This window comes from Cnephaeus nilssonii (genome assembly GCF_951640355.1).
Source record: "Cnephaeus nilssonii genome assembly, chromosome: 19".
NCBI lineage: Eukaryota > Metazoa > Chordata > Mammalia > Chiroptera > Vespertilionidae > Cnephaeus > Cnephaeus nilssonii.
The window spans coordinates 31,386,039-31,405,204 of record NC_137090.1 but is presented as its reverse complement, the minus strand read 5'-3'; the positions used below and the strand labels follow the sequence as shown (position 1 = coordinate 31,405,204).

The following is a 19,166-nucleotide window of genomic DNA, read 5'->3' as shown; positions in this document are numbered from 1 at the left end:
GATATAAGCATGTTTCTACTTGACTCATATTCGTCAATCTCCCTTTTATCTTGGCACTATGGTTTTCACGAGAAAAGGAAGCAAGCAATTCTGGCCTTTTCAGAGAATGATTCATTCAAAAAAGCTATTTTTAAAGCATTACTGCAACAATTCTCCCAGAAGAAATCAATGTACAAGGTAAATTCATGAAGCATTAACTCTAGCCCTATACTTGTGCTATTTCTTCACTACCTTACTTACTTAATTTGCTTGTGGTGCTCCATCAATCTTAAAATGGAGACAGACAAAAAGTATTAAACTTTCCAACATATTTAAGAAACATTTGCAGAAGATAGTTATTTTTTGTCTTTAATTAAAAAAACTCACCAAAAATATATAATCAGAATTTTACATGATACATACATTCTTAATATCTGCAGGTAAGATAAATAACAGAGGGCAAAAGCAGGTATGCTGTATTGCTTCTCTTTGGTAAGTTACCAATATTATCCCCTACAGAAACATAGGATACATGTAAAAACAAACAAAACAACAAAAAGCACAAAACCATGGTCTTAAAATAACTGAACCTTACTACAAACAGCAAAATATTTAGCAATAAAATAATCAGTAGATGGATTTTCAAACTGACTACAATTTATAATACTTTATATACAAAGGTTAAAGTAACAAGCTGCTTTCCAACATTAAAGTCTGCAGCAGTAGTTTGGGGGGGAGGAGGGGCCCGGCGGGAATGACACCCTTTTTCTAGTTATATCCTGGCTGTTTTTAATTGAATAATGTCATATTCAAATTCTATCTCTCAGATGCCATTGTTAAGGAAAACAAAATCCTTTTCCTATACAAAAACTTCGTTTTACTTGCAAGTCAGTTGTCTTCCCCCTACCACCAAATGCATTTTATATGAGGCAATTCAACTTTCTTAAGTCAATATTTACCATCTAAACTCAGTGTTCCCAAAAAAAAAGTTCTTTACATTTTACAGCAAAGATACATGTTGTGGCTCTACTGAAACAATATATAAATGCTGGAACTAAAGATTAGAAAAGCAGAAAGGTCCATTCAACACATAGCAGCTTATATCTAAATATGTACATGTATGTATGTTTTCACAGTTAAATTTTAGAAAAAATTACATTTTATATGTTCAGAAATATTTCTACTGTGGTCTATAAATAATATTTTAAAAACTCAACTAATCAAAATGCAGTACAAGAACATATCAAATTAAATAAATCTAAACCTTGAAAAACAGATACTTGAAGTCAGTAAAGCTTGAGGTTTGTGTAAAGTGTGTTCCATCAGTCCCTACTACTCTTATTACAGAGTCCTCTATATACGGTAGGAAAGAAACTCCAACACCTTGGAAGGAATCAGCAGTTTCTGGACTTCTTGGGTAGGCATCACTCTCCGGATTGACATGCGACATAAATGTTGAAGGCTAGGGATTTGCCTTGGAGTGGCCCAAAAATACACACTTCCATCATGTGTCCTAAACAGAAACAAAACAAAAAATCACAAGCTCGGTCATCCAAATACATGTATTTCAACATCCTACAGTTCAAACAATTATCGTCCAAGGCTGTGTATTAGTCACAAATTTCACGTTAAAACCTAATTAAGGTCCAGCCAGTGTGGCTTAGTGGTTGAGCATCGACCCATGAACCAGGAAGTCTGGGTTGTTTCTGGTCAGGGTATATGTCTGGTTTCGGGCTCAATCCCCAGTGTGGGGCGTGCAGGAGGCAGAGGCTCAATGATTCTCTCTCATCATTAATGTTTCTATCTCTCTAATTAAGGAGACCTAACCTATGATCATCATCACCTCTATGACAAAGCTAATATTATAAAGAGCCCTTATTAAAGATTTACTGACAATACTGGCTGCTTTGATTAAAAACCACCTGAAATTGTCTGTTAAAAACAAAGTAGAAAAATGGATTTACCCAGCAGCTAAAACACTGCCATCAGTGGAAAAGGCACAGCAAAGACCATTGCTCAAAGGTGCAACTTGTACTGGATAATCCTCATCAATTCTCCAGAACCTCACCATTCTGGAAAGGAAAAACATTGTCCAGTAAATATCTAGTAGGAAATTTAATGTAAAAGCAACTTTTAAAATTGACAAAGAAATACCACTATGTTCCGAGTCACAAAACAGTACACTCACACACACAAATCACTGCAACAAGCAATTACTGTAACTTGCTTTATAAAGAATTTTATAGTCTTGCCCTGGCCGGGTTGCTCAGTTGGTTGGAGCATCGTCCTGTGCACCAAAAAGTTGTGGGTTCAATTCCCGATCAGGTTCAGATCCCTGAATGTGGTGTGTACAGGAGGCAACCGATCAATGTTTCTCTCCCACATCTATCTTTCTCTCCTCCACCCCTCCTGAAATCAATAAACACATTCTCAGGTGAGGATTAAAAAAAAAAAGTAGCCCTAGCTGGTTTGGCTCAGTGGATGGAGCGTTGGCCTATGGACTGAAGGGTCCCGGGTTCGATTCAGGTCAAGGGCATACATATGCCTGGGTTGTGGCTTGATCCCCAGTGGGGGGTGTGTAGGAGGCAGCCGGTCAATGATTCTCTCTCATCGTTGATGTTTCTATCTCCCTCTCCCTTCCTCTCTGAAATCAATACAAATATATATATATATATATATTCTTAAAAAGTATAGTCTATACCAGCTGGTAATTTAGATCAACTCACACTTAAGAAACTATAATGCATGTCTGTCTTCCCTTCTCAGTTTAGATCCATAATGCTCACAGCCCAACCTTTCTCCTTTTTCTTACATTTAAAACCCACTATATGATCTGTTTTACTATAATTCCAAGACATGTATAATGTCTTTTCACCTAGGTAGTGTGTCTAGGAACAGTAGAAAACTGACATTCAGAATTTATCTGAGCAAACAGGAAAACAATTACTGGCGAATAAAAAAACCCTCACCCTGTATATTTGCGAACATTCTGGAAAGATGATAATGAGTTGCTTTCTGAATTAATGGGACCAAATTTCTTAATGCTACAACCATACACATTGTATGATAAAAGCATGAGAAAATGGAATGGCTACATCTAGTTTCTGCTTCTTACCAATAAGCAACATCTCATTCATGTGACATTTCATCTTGTAGTCTCAATTGCAGTGGATATAAATTACTCTTTTTACCATTTATCACTTTGACAATGTTCTTTTACTTCAACGTTTGTAAGATAGCACTGCTAGGCTAAAAGCTAATTAAAAATCCACCCAGTTTGCCCGAACTAGTTAACAAACAAGGAACAGCCCTGTCCGGTTTGGCTCAATGGATAGAGGGTCAGCCTGCGGACTGAGGGGTCCCAGGTTCGATTCTGGTCAAGGGCATGTACCTTGGTTGTGGGCACATCCCCAGTAGAGGGTGTGCGGGAGGCAGCTGATTGATGTTTCTCTCTCATGGATGTTTCTAGCTCTCTGTCCCTCTCCCTTCCTCTCTGCAAAAAAATCAATAAAATATATATTTAAAAAAAACACCAGGAACACAGGGAGGGGGGAGGGACTGGGTGGGAAGGGAGCAAAGTGGGGGAGAAATAGGAGACATCTATAATACTGTCAGCAATCTATAATAATAAAAGCATAATATGCTAATTAGACCAGACATCCTTCTGGACGAAGCTGGGGCTGTGAGGGAAGCCGGGGTCCCGGGTGCCAGAGGGAAGCTGGTGCCGGCAGATGGGAGAAGGAAGGCCTACTCTTGCACGAATTTCGTGCATTGGGCCTCTAGTAAAAAACATAAAAATAAATAAAAACAACAACAAAAAGGAACACAGGGAAAGGTATGCATTATCTTTAGTTTACACGGATACTATTCAGGTCAACATTCTTTAAGACACACCAACATCTCCCAGGATCTTGTCTAGAGAAAGAGACACTAAAACCCAAACTGCAAAAAGGCTTTTTATTTTCTTTAGCCTTAAGAATGTTATAAGTAGACAGATAAAAGGAAATCTTTAAAAGGCAATAATAAATAGGTCAAGCTGTAATTCACACACTTACTTATCATCAGCAAGGCTTGCAATATGCAGTCCATCATGACTAAAAGATACAGATCGTACCCATCGGTCATTTGCTCCTCCAGCAAAAATTGGAGTAGGTGGGGGAAACAGGTGCCTGAGGTCAAAACACATGTTTTCAGTGGAAATGAATCATTTCAAGAAACAAAACTACCAGGTACAAAGTACGTCTATCTTTGAGTAATGTTTAAAGTAGCTTTAACATAACTAAGAAGACTTAAGAAGAGCTGATATATCCAAATTAAAGGGACCTGAAAAGAATTATTAATCTCCTTTTAAGAATGTGGTTTAAGGCACTAAGATTAAGTTCAACTCTAGTTTTAACTATTTTTCCCAACATGAAACTCTAAATATAATTACCACTTCTTTAGAGTCATGTACTGTGTTAAATAACAAGATCTACATCAAGAGAGCCAAGTTTAATTTTAGAATTTATATTTAAAGCTTTGCATTATTCAAGGGCTTAAATAAATAACAAAATTTTAAATTCCAATAGACTGCAATTTTAGGTTTCACATGTAATTCTAATCATTTATAATTTTTTAAAAGTTATACTGATAGCCAGAGATGAATTACAGACTAAAGTAATTCATGCTGTACCCACCCAAATTCCATCAGAATGTCTCCAGTATGTGGATCCCAGACATATACTCGAGTATCATAAGATGCAGTAGCCAGTAATGCTCCATCAGGAGAAAAGTCACAAGCTACAACATCATGGTGATGTCCTTCTAGTTTCCGTATCATTGTATATTTATCCATATCCCAAAGGAAAACCTGCAATAAAAAGGCAAATGTTATAGCTTCATTCGACACACAGAGGACAAAATGGCACATCTTAAACTAAAACTGCTAAATTTAATTTAGATTATATTAAATTAAAGATTATAAATTATGGATAATTAAAAGAATATGCTCAGTGTCATAGTCAGATTAAAATCAGTCTTTAAGTTAATTAAAGTAGACATGCAAATTCTATTTCAAATGTTTCTGTTAAATGTTAATTAAAAAATAAGCCTAAACGTAAAAAAGGCAATGTAATTTAACCAGTTATACTGAAATCCATTTATTCCAAAAACTAATTAATTAAAATATACAGAAATAAATAGGGTTAAGTATTACAAACCCCTTTCTTTTTCTTCCAGAAACTACCAAATTTTTAAAAAATATACAGACAGAAAATGTAAGGTTAACAAATTGTTACTCCATTGGCATCTCCTTTGAGATAATCACTTGTTTACAAAAGGCTTGGGTCACCAACGTGAGCCTAGGAAGAGAAACAGATACTGCAAGCAAGGAGAATTTTCACAGCCAAATGAAATTTCTTTGGCAAACAACAAGGATGTTAAACCACATTACAAAATGAAAATGCTAATTTATGAAAACAATACAATAACAACATTTCTGTGAATCAAGATTTGCTAATCTGATTTTCCCAAATTGACCACACAATCATTATTAGTCATTTTAAGTATAAAACATTTAAATTACTTTAGTACAAAGTTCACATATAGTTTTAGATTCTAAAGTCAATAATTAGACTGTGCAGAATAGCTATAAATAGGATTCAAATGTTTACTGCACTCTGTTAATACTAAATGTGAGCTTGGAAATTTAACAATTCTAATAACACAACTTCTCTTCCTCTTGGGATAAAACAATCCTTTTGGCTACATTTTTTTTTTCTGCACAGACACAATATATTACTTCCAAAGGGGGAAAAAAACACACAAATTTTTAATTGGATCAGACTTAAGGTATATCTACCATCTCAAAGAATTCCAAAAAATAGTACAGAGAAACCATCTGAAAGCCAATTACATTACATTACATTGGTTTCACATGTCAGACTCCCAATTCCATCAGACTGGAAGATCAATTTACTTGGAGGAGTCAGTGGGTTTCACTGGGGGGAAATTATTTTAAAAAAGAAAAAAAGAAAGAAAGAAAAGCAGAAAGTGGACATCGACCAGCACCTGTGTACGTACAGTACACCTTGCAGCCGAATGCAAGGTTACTTCATCCTATGGTAAAGGTCGCCCCCAGCCCGGTAGCCAGAGATGCCACTCTTTCTGCCCAGCTAACACCATTGTGCGCCTGTGTGCGAGTGGTGCCAGCATAACCTCAATCACACCAATATTGCTGCCACCACCTGTGACAGGGAAAGCAAGAAGCATATGGAAAACACACAGCCTAAAATAGCAATGTCAATATCTAGCTTTGTTGTTCTTATGATTTTTAAAGAACTAAACTAAATATTTTTTCTAAACTTCCAACATTTGCAACTATCATTTTAACATAGTTCTTGGACAGATAAAATGCATTTTAACCAGCCTCCCACCCCACCCCCATTATCACATGTATTTGGACTTCAACCATTTTCAATAAATATCTGAAGCTAAAAAGATCTCTAACTATACTGAGCTGGTAGACAACTAGAGAATTCATCAATAAGCGTAACCCTCTTAAGAGTTACTTTATACTTAATCGGTGTACAGGTATGCTATGCCTATTAGCATAAGACAGATCATACCAAATTTCTTCTATAATTCACTCTAGAACATACATGAGTGCTATTTTCATTTTTATTAGATTTTTAAGTTACTTTTTCTCAGTTAAATGTCCAGGACCAGCTGGGACTCAAACTTTTTAAACAGCAAACTGGACAAAAAAAATAGAACAACAGAGAAGAAAATTATTAGCAAGGGAATGTCTTAACATTTGGACTATATCTCTTCTATAGCACATAAACTTTCCTAGATCTTAGAAAAAAAATAAAATTGACAAACCCCTTCTTTTATGAATAGTATCTCTAACTAAAAGTAATACAATTTCTTACTTCACAATCAATAATATTTAATTTCCCTCATGCAAATACTCCATCACAAAATGAAACATTTAAGATATTCATGACACCGAGCACAGACTTGATATGTTACTTAGATTTAAAAGTGATTATGCACACATTATTATAATCTAATTCGAAACAAATGTATAAGAACTTTGACACATACGGCTTTACTGGCTCCCACTGAGCACAGCATGGAAGAGTCAGGAGAGAATGCGCAGCTGTACACCCAGTTCTGATGAGCTCTCAATACTTTCATCATGTTTCCTGAACAAAAAGAAATACCTGTGTTAACCCTAGAATCCACTTCAAATGAGTAGCATTCGAAAATGGCAGAATCACAGAATTACAAACTTAAACAGTGACAGTGATTTATCTACAATGGGTTAGCAATACACATCAGTTACTCATTTTTGTAACTAAAGTTTTATTGGAATACAATCATGCCAATTTGTTTATGTTGTACTCCAATGGCAGAATTAAGTAACTATGGCAGTTAGCATGGTCCACAAGCCTAACATTTGCTATTTGGCTCTTTAAGAAAAAAAAATCTGCTCATCCTTCATTTATAGAAAAGACTTCTTTTGGTCTAATCCCTTTATTCTACAAATGAAAGAACTGAAACACAACAAGGTTAAGCTTTAATAAACATCTTCAAAATACCTTTTCACCCTTCTTTCTTTTTGATAATCTATATTCTACTCCAAATTCCCTGTACATTATACCCTAAACACACAATTATGGCTAAGTATATTTTAACTCTTAATTTTACAAATATTTACTGAATACCTACTACATGCCAGGCAGTGAAGATTACAGCTATAAATAAAAATTCCTACTCTCTTGGTGCTTACATTTGACTAAGTCTACATTCTTAAGACATATGCACACAACTGAAAATATGTTGAGAAAGCAAGCATTATGTGATATGTAAAAGAATATACAAATTTAATTACCAAACTGTTTTAAGTATTGGGATTCTTTAACCCTTCAACAACTGAGAAATCAGAGAATTGATAAAATGCAGAGAAAGCACCTCATTGTTTGGGAATAGTAACATATTGTTTTATTAGGCAATGGTTGCTACCCATCAGCTGGAACAAGTCTCCAAATCTGGGGGTTTGCTTCCTACTACATTAAGCTAGCTAAGCAAGCCTGTCAACTTTCAGCTTGGGGCTGTTAGAGAATTAGCAGATCTTATTGAAATACAAGGTTTTAGTTAAAACTATAAACTCATTAGAGGCTAAGAGGGAAGATATACTCTCTAAGGTCCTCTCAAACAAGGTAGATTCTCCAAAACTTTAAGCATCACAAGTATCAAGGTTTCAGAAAAATCTGAGTACTTGCACTAACATACCTTTTATTACATTAAAGGGCAATTTTACTTTTATAAGATAATTTCTTACTTAACCTATCTAACATAATAATATCCTTACTAGCATTTACATGTTATAAATTCTGATGTACAAACCATATTTCAATCTAAATTTTATTAGATCACTAAGTTACATCTGTTTGTTATCCTAGAAGGTCTACTTATATTTTCACTAAGCAAATGAAGGAAGTTAATAACCCTTCCTAAGATAAGGAAATAAACCAACACAGAGCAGTTCATATAAAACCCTAAAACTGATCTAGATGTTATCCTCAAATAGTTGATACAGATCTGTGTGGTTAGTTTGTAAATAATATTAGATTGTTTAGAGTAACCGCTGGCTCCTATTCTGGGTCACATTTATGGTTTTATTTTATCAATACAAGGAAAAGGGCCAAAGAACTAAGTAGAGAAAAGGAAACTGATCATATGCCATTTTTAAAGTCAAATGCCCCAGATAAACCCAGTAACTTTCAGTAGTAACATCAAGAAACTAATTCTTTTTCATAGCCTGGAAAAAAAGACATACCATCATCTTTCAGGTCCCACACTCTCAGAGTTTTGTCTCTTGAAGCTGACACTAGGATCAAGCTCCCATCTGGAGCAAAAGTTAAATCTCTGACCACTTCAGTATGATCTACCAAGTTAAGGAGGAGTTTTCCTAAATGCAATAAAAAGGGAAAATCAGACAATGTTAACAACTATTATCTACTTTATAGTGTTCCTCACCATTTAAAAAATACTTGGGCACATCTTTAGCTTACCAAGTGTAAAATGACTTATTAGTGTTTTCACTATTACCTTTAATGATTCACTATTTACATTGTGTGTTTAAGATTTTTAAAATTCATTTTTAGAGAGGAAAAATGAGGGGGAGAGAGAAAGAAACATCGATTGGCTGCCTCCTACAAGCCCCCTACTGGGGATCAAGCCTATAACCCGGGCCAGGAATCGATTTGGCAACCTTTCAGTGTATGCCCAACCAACTGAGCCACAAAGCCTGTATTTATTAGAAAAAATTAAAAGGGAATTCAAATTCCTCAAGCATACACAAACTCCTGGAACAAGTTAATTTAGTATATTAAAAAAAAAACCTCCATTATCATTTTTAAATCTTTGTATAGTGTGGTTTTAAAATATAAATTTTCCTTTTCTTTTCCTTAGCCTTGGATTACTAGTGGATTATCAAACTCCCCAAAAGATGCACGTTATCCCACAACCACTTAAATTTTCAAACATAATTTCAGTGGGGAAAAGTACTTTGTTCATCTACTATTTTAAGAGGTGTTTTTTTCCTATGAAAATCTATGTGCTTATTAAGTTTTTTCCAAGAATCCAATACATTTAATGACATCCTCACTCCATGTTTGTATCACTTGCTATGTTCTAATGTACATATTATTCTAATACTCATTTTTAAAAATCTTTCCAAAGAGTTAGATGATTGTTAAAAACCAGATTTGCCTTGAAATGTGTAAGCTATCAACCACTGAAAATAGAAATCACCTTGCTCTTTGAGTCATAATAATTAACAAAACATTCCTTAGATATGCCCTTCTTGCTGTAATATTCTCAAGAGTGATCAAGCAGTGTGAACTCTATTATCCTAAATTAAAATCACAGCTGAAGATGTCATTAGGCCAACTATAAAGACACATTGTACCAATTCTTACTTTTCACTAAGTTAAAAACCTCAAATCATATATTCCACTGCCTACTAGCAACGCCCTCCATCATAAAATAATCAAGCTTGCATTTAAAACTCTGAATCCATACCTGTATATACATCCCATATTTTGATACGCCCATTGCTTAACCCTGTGGCAAGGAGTAGCTGATCTTGTCCAAATCTGAATCGATGCCATTCTATATTTACACAGCGACTCTGTTTTTCTGGAACTGAAGATCCAAAAGCAAGACTCCAGACTATATCACCACAGTCTATAATATGTTCACGAGGCTTATTTTTCTGAGCACCATCACTGTTTTGTCTTGACAATCTCAAACTGCTTGAATTAGTGATATTCTTTGTGCCATGCAAGAGACTGGGGGAGAGGAGGGAAATAGAGTCAGATTAAAATCTAGTTATTATTTACTCTGGACTCCTGTGGATATGAAATGATCTTTGTTAACCTCAATTTATTATCGTGATACTAAATAACAATAGAATCCCATAAATGGGAAGGGGAAAAGTTATTAGCTATGAGGGCATGACCAAATAAATCCTCAGTAGCGGAAAAAGAGGAAGATCAACAATAAAGTAATTCATTTGTTTCAAAAATCACTATATTGGTTAGGACTCCTTTAATTAACCTAAAGCAAGTGTAAATAAGAAAAAAAAAAACAAAAAAAACACACACACCAGGAAGCTAAGATATTGTGAAGCCGACACCAGAAAATTCCCCTAAAAACACCCTTGTAATAATCAGTAGTTTCCCCTTACTTTCTAGACCTAAAGTAATATGTAATAAGGACACTAATAAGTATAACCATGAAAGTAGACCACACACAAAAAGCAGGGAAAGATTAAATTTAGTATATGGTACATTTTAGAAAAACTTTCAACAATTATCCAAACTCAATTAAACCCAAGCAGAGGATAAAAGTACATAAAAAGTAATTACATGATCTATGCACCTCTGTTATCTAATATTAAAAAGCATCACATAACAAAGGTCATCTGACCTGGCACAACACAATATATATACTACACAATTAATCTGCTTATTAATACACAGAAACATTTATTAAAAACACAAAAGTACCTGAGAAAGTGTTCTATAATATACTAGAGGCCCAGTGAACTAATCCATGCATGGGTTGGGTCTGGCTGGCCCCGCCCCTGATCAGGGTGGGGGCAGGGCTGGCAGGGGGAGGGGCCTCAGACAGTTGGCCAGCCGGCCTCACCCCCTGGTCAAACTCCCAGTCAAGGGGACAATTTGCATATTAGCCTTTTATTATATTATCCTTTATAATATCCTATATAATAGAGGTAATATGCAAATTGACCATCACTCCAACACACAAGATGGCAACCCCCATGTGGACACAAGATGGCCGGCAGGGGAGGGAAGTTGTGGGGGACCCAGGCCTACAAGGGAGGGCAGTTGGGGGGGACCAGGCCTGCAGGGAAGGGCAGTTGGGGGCAATCAGGCTGGCAGGGGAGTGGTTAGGGGGTGATCAGGCTGACAGGCAGAGTTAGGGGCAATGAGGTAGGCAGCGAGCGGTTGGGAGCCAGGCTGGGCTGAGGAACCCCCTCCCCCATGCACGAATTTCGTGCACCGGGCCTCTAGTATAGGATAAGGCCAGATATAATTCTCCCCACAAATTCTCCAGTACATTCAGCTTATGATAAAATATTTTTATAACAATCTAAATATCAGTATCTTTTTTTTTTTAACTCCACATAGTGAAAACAGGAAATTCTACAAGCAGATACAAAGTACAAAAAAGAAAAGTGTCTTACAAGTTCTTAAGGCACTGAGACCATGGAACAAGCTTTACTGTACAATATCCTTGGGACCAAGCGAAGTACGAACCATCTGGAGCAAAAGCAACAGTCCAATTTTCACGACCACATTTCTTGTCAAAAGGAGCTGCTAGAGCCAAAAGTTCACCTATAGTACGTGATCTCACTAAAAAAGAAAAAAAAAATACAGGAAATTATATATAACCAGCAATGAATTTGAGACTGCCTCCATATTACTTTGGGACTCACTTAACTCCATTGAGTATTTTTCCCCTTTCCTATGAGGACAAGATATGAGTTTTGCTTTCCACTCTTTGAGGGGACATATCTGGTGTGAAGACCCGTTAATGATAACATCTTCAAGTTTTGTCAAAGTTAGTTTCCTAAAATTTTCCAAAGCAAGAGCTTTTTAGAAAGTTTCAACTAAAAAAACCAAAAAACTGGTCAAGTAACAGTACTGTAAAGGTCATTCAGAGCTATCGATTACTGAAGTCCTGGCTTTTGCACTGCCTATGTTGTCATCAATTTGCTAACATTTAAAATGCAAGAGACTGCCCAGTCAGTGTGGCTCAATGGTTGAGTGTCTACTCATGAACCAAGTCAGGACACATGCCCAGGTTGTGGGCTCGATCACTGGTAGTGGGCATGCAGAAAACAGCTGATCAATGATTCTCTTTCATCACTGATGTTTCTATCTTTCCCTTCCTCTCTCTGATATTAAAACATATTAAAAAATAAAATGCAAGAGACTAAAGTTACTTTGTAAGAAAAGTATCTTCTAAAAAGTCTGTAGCTTTCAAAAACCATAATCCAGCCAAAACCGGTTTGGCTCAGTGGATAGAGCATCGGCCTGCGGACTCAAGGGTCCCAGGTTCGATTCCTGTCAAGGGCATGTACACTGGTTGCGGGCACATCCCCGGTAGGGGGTGTGCAGGAGGCAGCTGGTCGATGTTTCTCTCTCATTGATGTTTCTGGCTCTCTATCCCTCTCCCTTCCTCTCTGTAGAAAATCAATAAAATAAAATAAAAAAATTAAAAAAAAAAAACCACCATAATCCATTATAAAATACAATACTACATCATTACTGAAAGAAAATCAGTATAAAATGATCTAGTCAATCATGAAAATGCTTATCTTTTTCAGGCCCAGGTCACAAAACCCTCTAAACTAGAAGGGACTTAGACTATTTAGTCCAACTTCTCAACCAGTGTTTTAAAAGCCTAACCTTCAACAGTGGTCCTTAGCATCTTCCTAATAGGCTACAAATTGACCCCAAAATGAAATAATTATTTTGTCTTTTGAAGGAAAAAAACAGACAACCCCATACATTTTTTTTTGTTTAATTAAAAGTCTTAAATTTAGCTTTTGTAATAAAACTGGCACATTAACAGAGTGCACAGAGAATTTTTATTCTGTGTTTAACATGCATGATCAACAAGCTCCTTCTGTACATACTCAGCTGGAACTTCCTCAATTTTGGGAAAGGATGTTCTTTATCTTGGGTTGGTCTTACTTTCAAATTTTGCTATTCTTCCTTCTCAGTTATAAGTTTTTGTCAAGTTTAGTTTCTCTATTATCTATTTTGTGGTCAGTTGCCTGGTTATCTCTACAGTTTATTTCCAACAACTAAATTTCAATATGTTCTATGTATTGCAATTCAAATAAGAATCACTTATACTCCTATTGCAAGGGCAGATATATAAACCTCAAAATGTTCAGTGACACTTCCAGTCTCAATGTGTGCTCCATGAACAGCTAGTGTAGCACCTGTCACAACAGGGGCTCAGTAAATATCTATTGAATGAATATGAAAGCACATGTATAAGCTCTCATTCTTAAGTGATTTAAATATTTCATTGCCCAATTCTTTGATATATTAATAAATAAGCTATGGTTTAAAAAGCAAAGGAACAAAACAGACCTATTTTTCTATGATACTCATAAATATGAATATCTAATAAGGCTAATTCTAATTTGGTATAGCTGAGATTATCAGAAATTTTCCTTTTGATGACTCAAAATCTTCCTCCTTGCCACTCCACCCACTCAGTCCTGATTCTGACCTAACAGAATAAGCCTAATCCTGCTCACATGACATTCATATGCTGAAGACAGCTATGACATCATCAACTAAATATTTTCACCAGGCTAAAATTTCTAGTCCTTTTGATCATTCCTTAGATTTGGTAGTTTCAAGTCAATTCCCCATCCTCACCTTCATCATACTTTTCTGGATAAACTCCAGTTAGTAATGGCTCTCATAAAAGTGGCACTCAGAACTAAACACAATACTTAAGATGTAGCTTCATATAAGCAGCAGAACACACCCCGCCCCCACCACCTACTGCCAACTCACTTGTAATTAATACAACATAAAGTGACATTAACTTCATTAGTAATAATGTGACTTTCTTAATAGACAATTTCCAAACGAGTGACTCTCAAATGCCTGCAGAATAACTTTTTTAAATATACAAAGGCTTTTTGAAAGGGCTTGCCTCTCCATGTTTCCTTACATTCCTCCAAGTCCATAATCTTTTTTTGGTCTGTATTTTAGGATCATTCTGTATTTTCTTTCAGCATCCAAAATATATTTAATTACAAGGCAGAGTGTTTATTTCTTTTACCTTGGCCACAATCACAAACTTCCTTTTATATAAAGGGTGGTAATAAATCAACAACTGAAAAACTGGTTCAAATAAAACAAAGACCATGAAATAACAAGCTAATTTATTCTTAAATATAAATTCAAGAAATTCAAGAAATATAAAAAGCACACCTGACAAATAAATACTGTTACAAGTAATGTACTAATAATTACCTTGTGTTTCTTTGTTAATAGGTAGAGCAAATGATCTTTGCAGTTAATCAAATGGATTTAAACACTCATTTAAATACTTACTGGTACAATATTTTAAACTAGCACAAGGTTTATAATGAAGTGCTTTGAGAAAAAAAATGTTGTAAGTTAAACATTTATTACCTGCAACTGTTTAATGTTGGTATCCTAAGAAATGTATGATTTAGACCTTGTATAAGGGAAAGCTGCCTGCCATGGGAGCTCGGCCATAAGATACAACTCTACATTATTAATATCTGTACAGTAGTACACATCATCTGAGTCACTGTTGAACCAAATTTAGCTCCTTCTTCACATTCCTCCTTGCAATTTCATAACCAGAAAGGATCTTTGATAGTGCCTTGTGAAAGAGGGCAGTAACTCCCTGACATAGATTTCTTTAATTATTCGTAGAATCTTGTTTCCCCTCCTTCAGTAGAAATAGAGAAACAAAATAGGTATAATTAATATCCAAGAAAGAAGGGGAAAAGTAGGTCCTTACAGATAGATACAAAGCTACACAGAGATACTAGTGTTTAACTCTGTATCCAAATGATACTTCAAAAAAAAAAAAGCCCTGGCTGGTTTCCATCCGACATCGGTTGCAGGTATGGGTTGGATTCCTGTCAAGGGCACATAACTACCTCCCTTGCACCCAGGCCCTGGTCAGGGCTCATTCAGGAGGCAACTAATCCAGGGAGGTAACTTAATCGATATGGATGTTTCTCTCTCTTTCTCTCTCAAATATCCTCCGTAAAGATTTAAAAAATTTGTTCAGTTAGAAAAGACCAAAGTACTTTTATATTGGCACTTAGTAACCTTATATCCAGGAAATAACACTGAGTCCTAAATATGAAAAAAAAATTTTTTTTAATTGAAAAGACTACTTAGTAGATGATTCCACCTTATGCAGGTCCACTCTATCCCTTAGAAGAGAGGACTGAAAAGCTTTCAAAATGGTTCATCAAGGTGAAGTAAAAACACAAATTAAAGGCAGATCACTCATCTGTGATATTATGTAATGGGGGGTGGGGGGAACCACTGGACTAAAAATAAGAACTTCTTTTTTTAGTTCTTTAAAAAGAACTTTAAAAATATATATATATACTTTTACTGATTTCAGAATAACTTCTTTTGAGTTCTATGTTCCACATGAGAGCACATCAGTCTTAAAGCACAGTTAACATAAAAATGGGATACAAACCCTAACCGGTTTGGCTCAGTGGATAGAGTGTCCGCCTGCGGACTCAATGGTCCCAGGTTCGATTCCGGTCAAGGGCATGTACCTTGGTTGCGGGTACATCCCCAGTATGGAGTGTGCAGGAGGCAGCTGATCGATGTTTCTCTCTCATCGAAGTTTCTAACTCTCTATCCCTCTCCTTTCCTCTCTGTAAAAAATCAATAAAATATATATTTTTTAAAAAGGGATACGAAATTTTTTTTCTCTGCAAATGTAAAAGTTATTAAAATCAGAATTATAAAGCCCCCTTCCTAAACTGCCATTCAATCCCTTACCCTTGAAACTGAAGTCCAGAATTCTAAGCTGTTTCTAAACATAAAAAATTTACCCACATACAGGCTAGAGGGCGTTTTGGGTGCTTCAGCTTCTCCCTTTCTCCACAAACACCCCCTCCCTGTATTTAGGAAAGGCACACATTTAGCTGAAGAACAAGGAAATGCAAAGGCTCTCTTACTCATCTGCCACCTTGATATTAACATAGTAAGTTCAGAGATGGTGGGTGGGGTTTTTTTGGTTGTTTCTTTTTTGGTTGGGGGGGGGGGGGGGGCTGCTACATCTATTTTACTTTCTAAAATAAAAATGACATATATGTCAGGTACACAACATGTGCAATTTTTACTAAGTCTATCAATGCACTGTACCTCAACCCTCCACCCCCCACCCCCCCAACAAATGTGAGATGCTTTTTAACTGAGCCTTTGAGGTCTAGACGCACAACCCGCCACACCTACTGCCCCGTCTTCCGCGCGGCGGAGCTGGCCGCGGACCAGCTTGCACACAGCCTGTCCAGAGACGGCTCCTTCGTACAACAGCTTTTCTCCGGTCACTCCACCCAGCCACTGGCTCCTCCCCGCTCCTGTGCGCCCGAAAGATAATTCAGAGTCGTCCTCCCCCGAACCACTCCCTTTCTTAACGCCAGGCCATTTTTAAAAGAACTGCTTTGGCCCGGCTGAGGGCGGCGCTTCGGTCGCCTTTCTCCTTCCAGAGTGGCGGGTACACGAGGACCCCCGCCTTTCGTTAACTACAGCTCAGAACACGCGTTTCCTTTTCGCATCATAAAAATGTGGGAGTCCCCCCGACTTGCCCAGCACTCCCCCTGCCCGCTCCCTCCACGCCCCAGCGGCTGATGGGCGCCAAGCAAGAAGGATCCCAAGAAAACGGCCCCGCTCGGACCTCGGAGGAGGACACAGGGGTCCCCAGGGGTGTGTCGGCCCCCGGGACGCAGTCCCTGGGGCCCTCGCTACTCGGCGCCCACGTTCCCCCCCGACCCTGAGAGCCGCGCGCCGCCTCCTTCGGGGCCAGGCGCAGGGTAGGCGCCGCATCAATGAGGATCGCGTTTATCCCTCGCAACACCCACCCGCGCGCGGGACCGCTTCCTTCCAGCTCGCCCCGGGGCCCGGCCCGGCTCACCCCACACCCCTCAGACGCGGAGGTTTCCTCTCCACCCTCCTCCGCCGAGCCCCTGCCTCTCCCCAGCCCCCGCGCGCTCACTAGCACCCCTCGCCCACCGTCCCCATTCCTCACCGATCTCTTTCTCGTTAACCCTCGGAGGAAAGCTGGCCATCTATGGGGCACCGTCTGATTCCGGGGGTGCGATGCGGGCGCAACGACTGAGAAGAGAGCGGCGAGCGCTGAGGGGCGTGACGCGGGATGGGTCCCTCCCGGTCCCGGGGACGGAGGGAGGGGCGGGGGCGGTCGCGGCGGCCTCTGCCGACTGCCCCGGGGAAGCTCCGGAAGGCCTCGGACCAAACTACGGGACCAAACACAGACAATAGACCCTGGTCGCTGCCTGACGTTGACAGGCCCAGACACTCCCTTCCACGCCGTCGACGGCAAACGAGACACTGGAGACAAAATGGCGGGCGGCGGGGATGATATCAGGGCTGTGAGGGGCGGGGCCTCGCGACGTCACAGCCAGAGGCCCCGCCTCCCGACGCTCGGGACGTGACGGCCTCGGCTTGGCGCCCCGCCCCCCAGCCGGTTGCGCGCGCCTGACCTGGCGGGATCGGATCCGCGAGAGAAGGAAGCGCGGGAAGGCGGAAGCTGAGGCCGGAACTCTTGCGTAGGAGCTGACTAGGCGTTTAACTGGGTCTGGTTTTCCCCGCCGGGACCCCTAGCACGGTCATTATAAGTTGCAATGCCTTTGAAAAGGCAAACCGAGAATTGTATAATACAAATGAGCCCACAGCTTCAAGATTGTGTGGGGTTTAACCTAGATGAACTGGAAAGAACAAAAGAGACGTTTCAGATTTTAACTCGATTTGGCCACGTCCCCAGCCCCCAATGTGATGGGGAACTGGAGGTTGCACTGAAGAAGAAGAAAAAGAATGAGCATCGCTATGCCCCACTCGTCAGGCCGCGGTCGTTCTGACGAGAGCCAGCGGGTTCTAGGAAGAATCGAGGTGAAGGGTCGTGAAAAACAGGGAGGCCCGGGCGTGATGGCATCCCGCCCCACCACCGGACCGCCCCGGACCGCCCGTGTCCAGGCGGCGCCCTGCAGCGGGAACTGCCCCCGGCTGCAGCAAGGCTGCTGATGCGCGGTGCTCGGGCCTTTGGCCCAGGCTGACCCCCCATGTCAGCTCAGAAACGGCCTTCCTGCACCCGAGGTCTAGCCCATCGGGAGTTAGCTACTCACACTGCAGGGCTGATAAATGTGTCAGTGTCTGCCAGAAGCCAAGTTGGTTCCCATATACAGAGGACATATTGGCATTTTAATGAGCCCTTCCGAGGACTCTAAACTTCGTTCCAAAAGGAAACCTATAGAAGGCTGGGAATTTCAAAAAGGCGGCAGGTACGGATGGGAAAAGAGTTGCATAACCAAACTCTTGAGAGATTTCAAATGACACGTTCGGTGTCTACTTTTTCATTGCATGAGTGATAATTCTTCCAGTAGTGAACTGTTTAATAGCAGATATAAAAACACTATCTCCTATTTTTATTAAATCACTTTGTTACATCCAGTTAACATTTATTAACTACTTACTGCCAGACAGTGGGGCTAGTTGTTAAATATTTAGAGAACAAAAGAAAAATTTAAATAGGCTTGTAGCTCATAAACCAGCATTTCTAATTCTTTTAACCATCTGCAATTACCTCCGTTTACTTGTACTATACCATAGAAATTCATGGAAAAATACCAGTTCTTGAGTGTCTGTGAATTATTTTGGTGGCTTTCATACAATTATTGCATTCCACTGTAGTTTATTTATTTCTGCTAACCAGCAGACTTCCTGACCATTTTCTCAACTGGCAAAGCATGATAGTGGAGTGAAAAATAATTTTATGATTTGTGTACTCATTAGTGATAACATTGAATATTTATTGTGTCCACGCTACATGCTAGG

The 19,166-nt window shown here is 38.8% G+C and overlaps 2 protein-coding genes across 5 annotated transcripts in view; both read right to left on the bottom strand.

The window, feature by feature from the left end:
- Nucleotides 1-19,166, bottom strand: part of OMG (oligodendrocyte myelin glycoprotein) — a 411,522-nt gene that overhangs the window by 127,310 nt on the left and 265,046 nt on the right. The window lies entirely within an intron of this gene.
- Nucleotides 328-17,678, bottom strand: WSB1 (WD repeat and SOCS box containing 1). Of its 4 annotated transcripts, XM_079797230.1 has the most exons (9): nt 17,347-17,678; nt 11,741-11,909; nt 10,051-10,319; nt 8,804-8,935; nt 7,066-7,166; nt 4,656-4,828; nt 4,035-4,148; nt 1,944-2,051; nt 328-1,492 (listed from the first exon to the last, which is right to left on the bottom strand). In XM_079797230.1, exons 1-9 carry the CDS (start codon nt 17,384-17,386, stop codon nt 1,333-1,335), a joined length of 1,266 nt encoding a protein of 421 aa, XP_079653356.1. In that variant the 5' UTR covers nt 17,387-17,678; the 3' UTR covers nt 328-1,332. The 4 variants fall into 4 exon arrangements, with proteins under 4 accessions (XP_079653356.1, XP_079653358.1, XP_079653359.1 ...); XM_079797232.1 differs by lacking the exons at nt 10,051-10,319; nt 11,741-11,909; nt 17,347-17,678 and adding an exon at nt 5,178-6,203 and having other exon boundaries at nt 8,804-8,841; XM_079797233.1 differs by lacking the exons at nt 10,051-10,319; nt 11,741-11,909; nt 17,347-17,678 and adding an exon at nt 6,028-6,203 and having other exon boundaries at nt 8,804-8,841.

Bases quoted from the DNA above. Each gene is read 5' to 3' on its own strand.
- WSB1 (XM_079797230.1), bottom strand. From the start codon at position 17,386: ATGGCCAGCTTTCCTCCGAGGGTTAACGAGAAAGAGATCG. The intron at 11,910-17,346 runs GTGAGGAATGGG...TTTCTTTTTTAG, and splicing joins GGTTAACGAGAAAGAGATCG to TGAGATCACGTACTATAGGT. The intron at 4,149-4,655 runs GTGGGTACAGCA...TTTTGACCTCAG, and splicing joins GACATTCTGATGGAATTTGG to GCACCTGTTTCCCCCACCTA.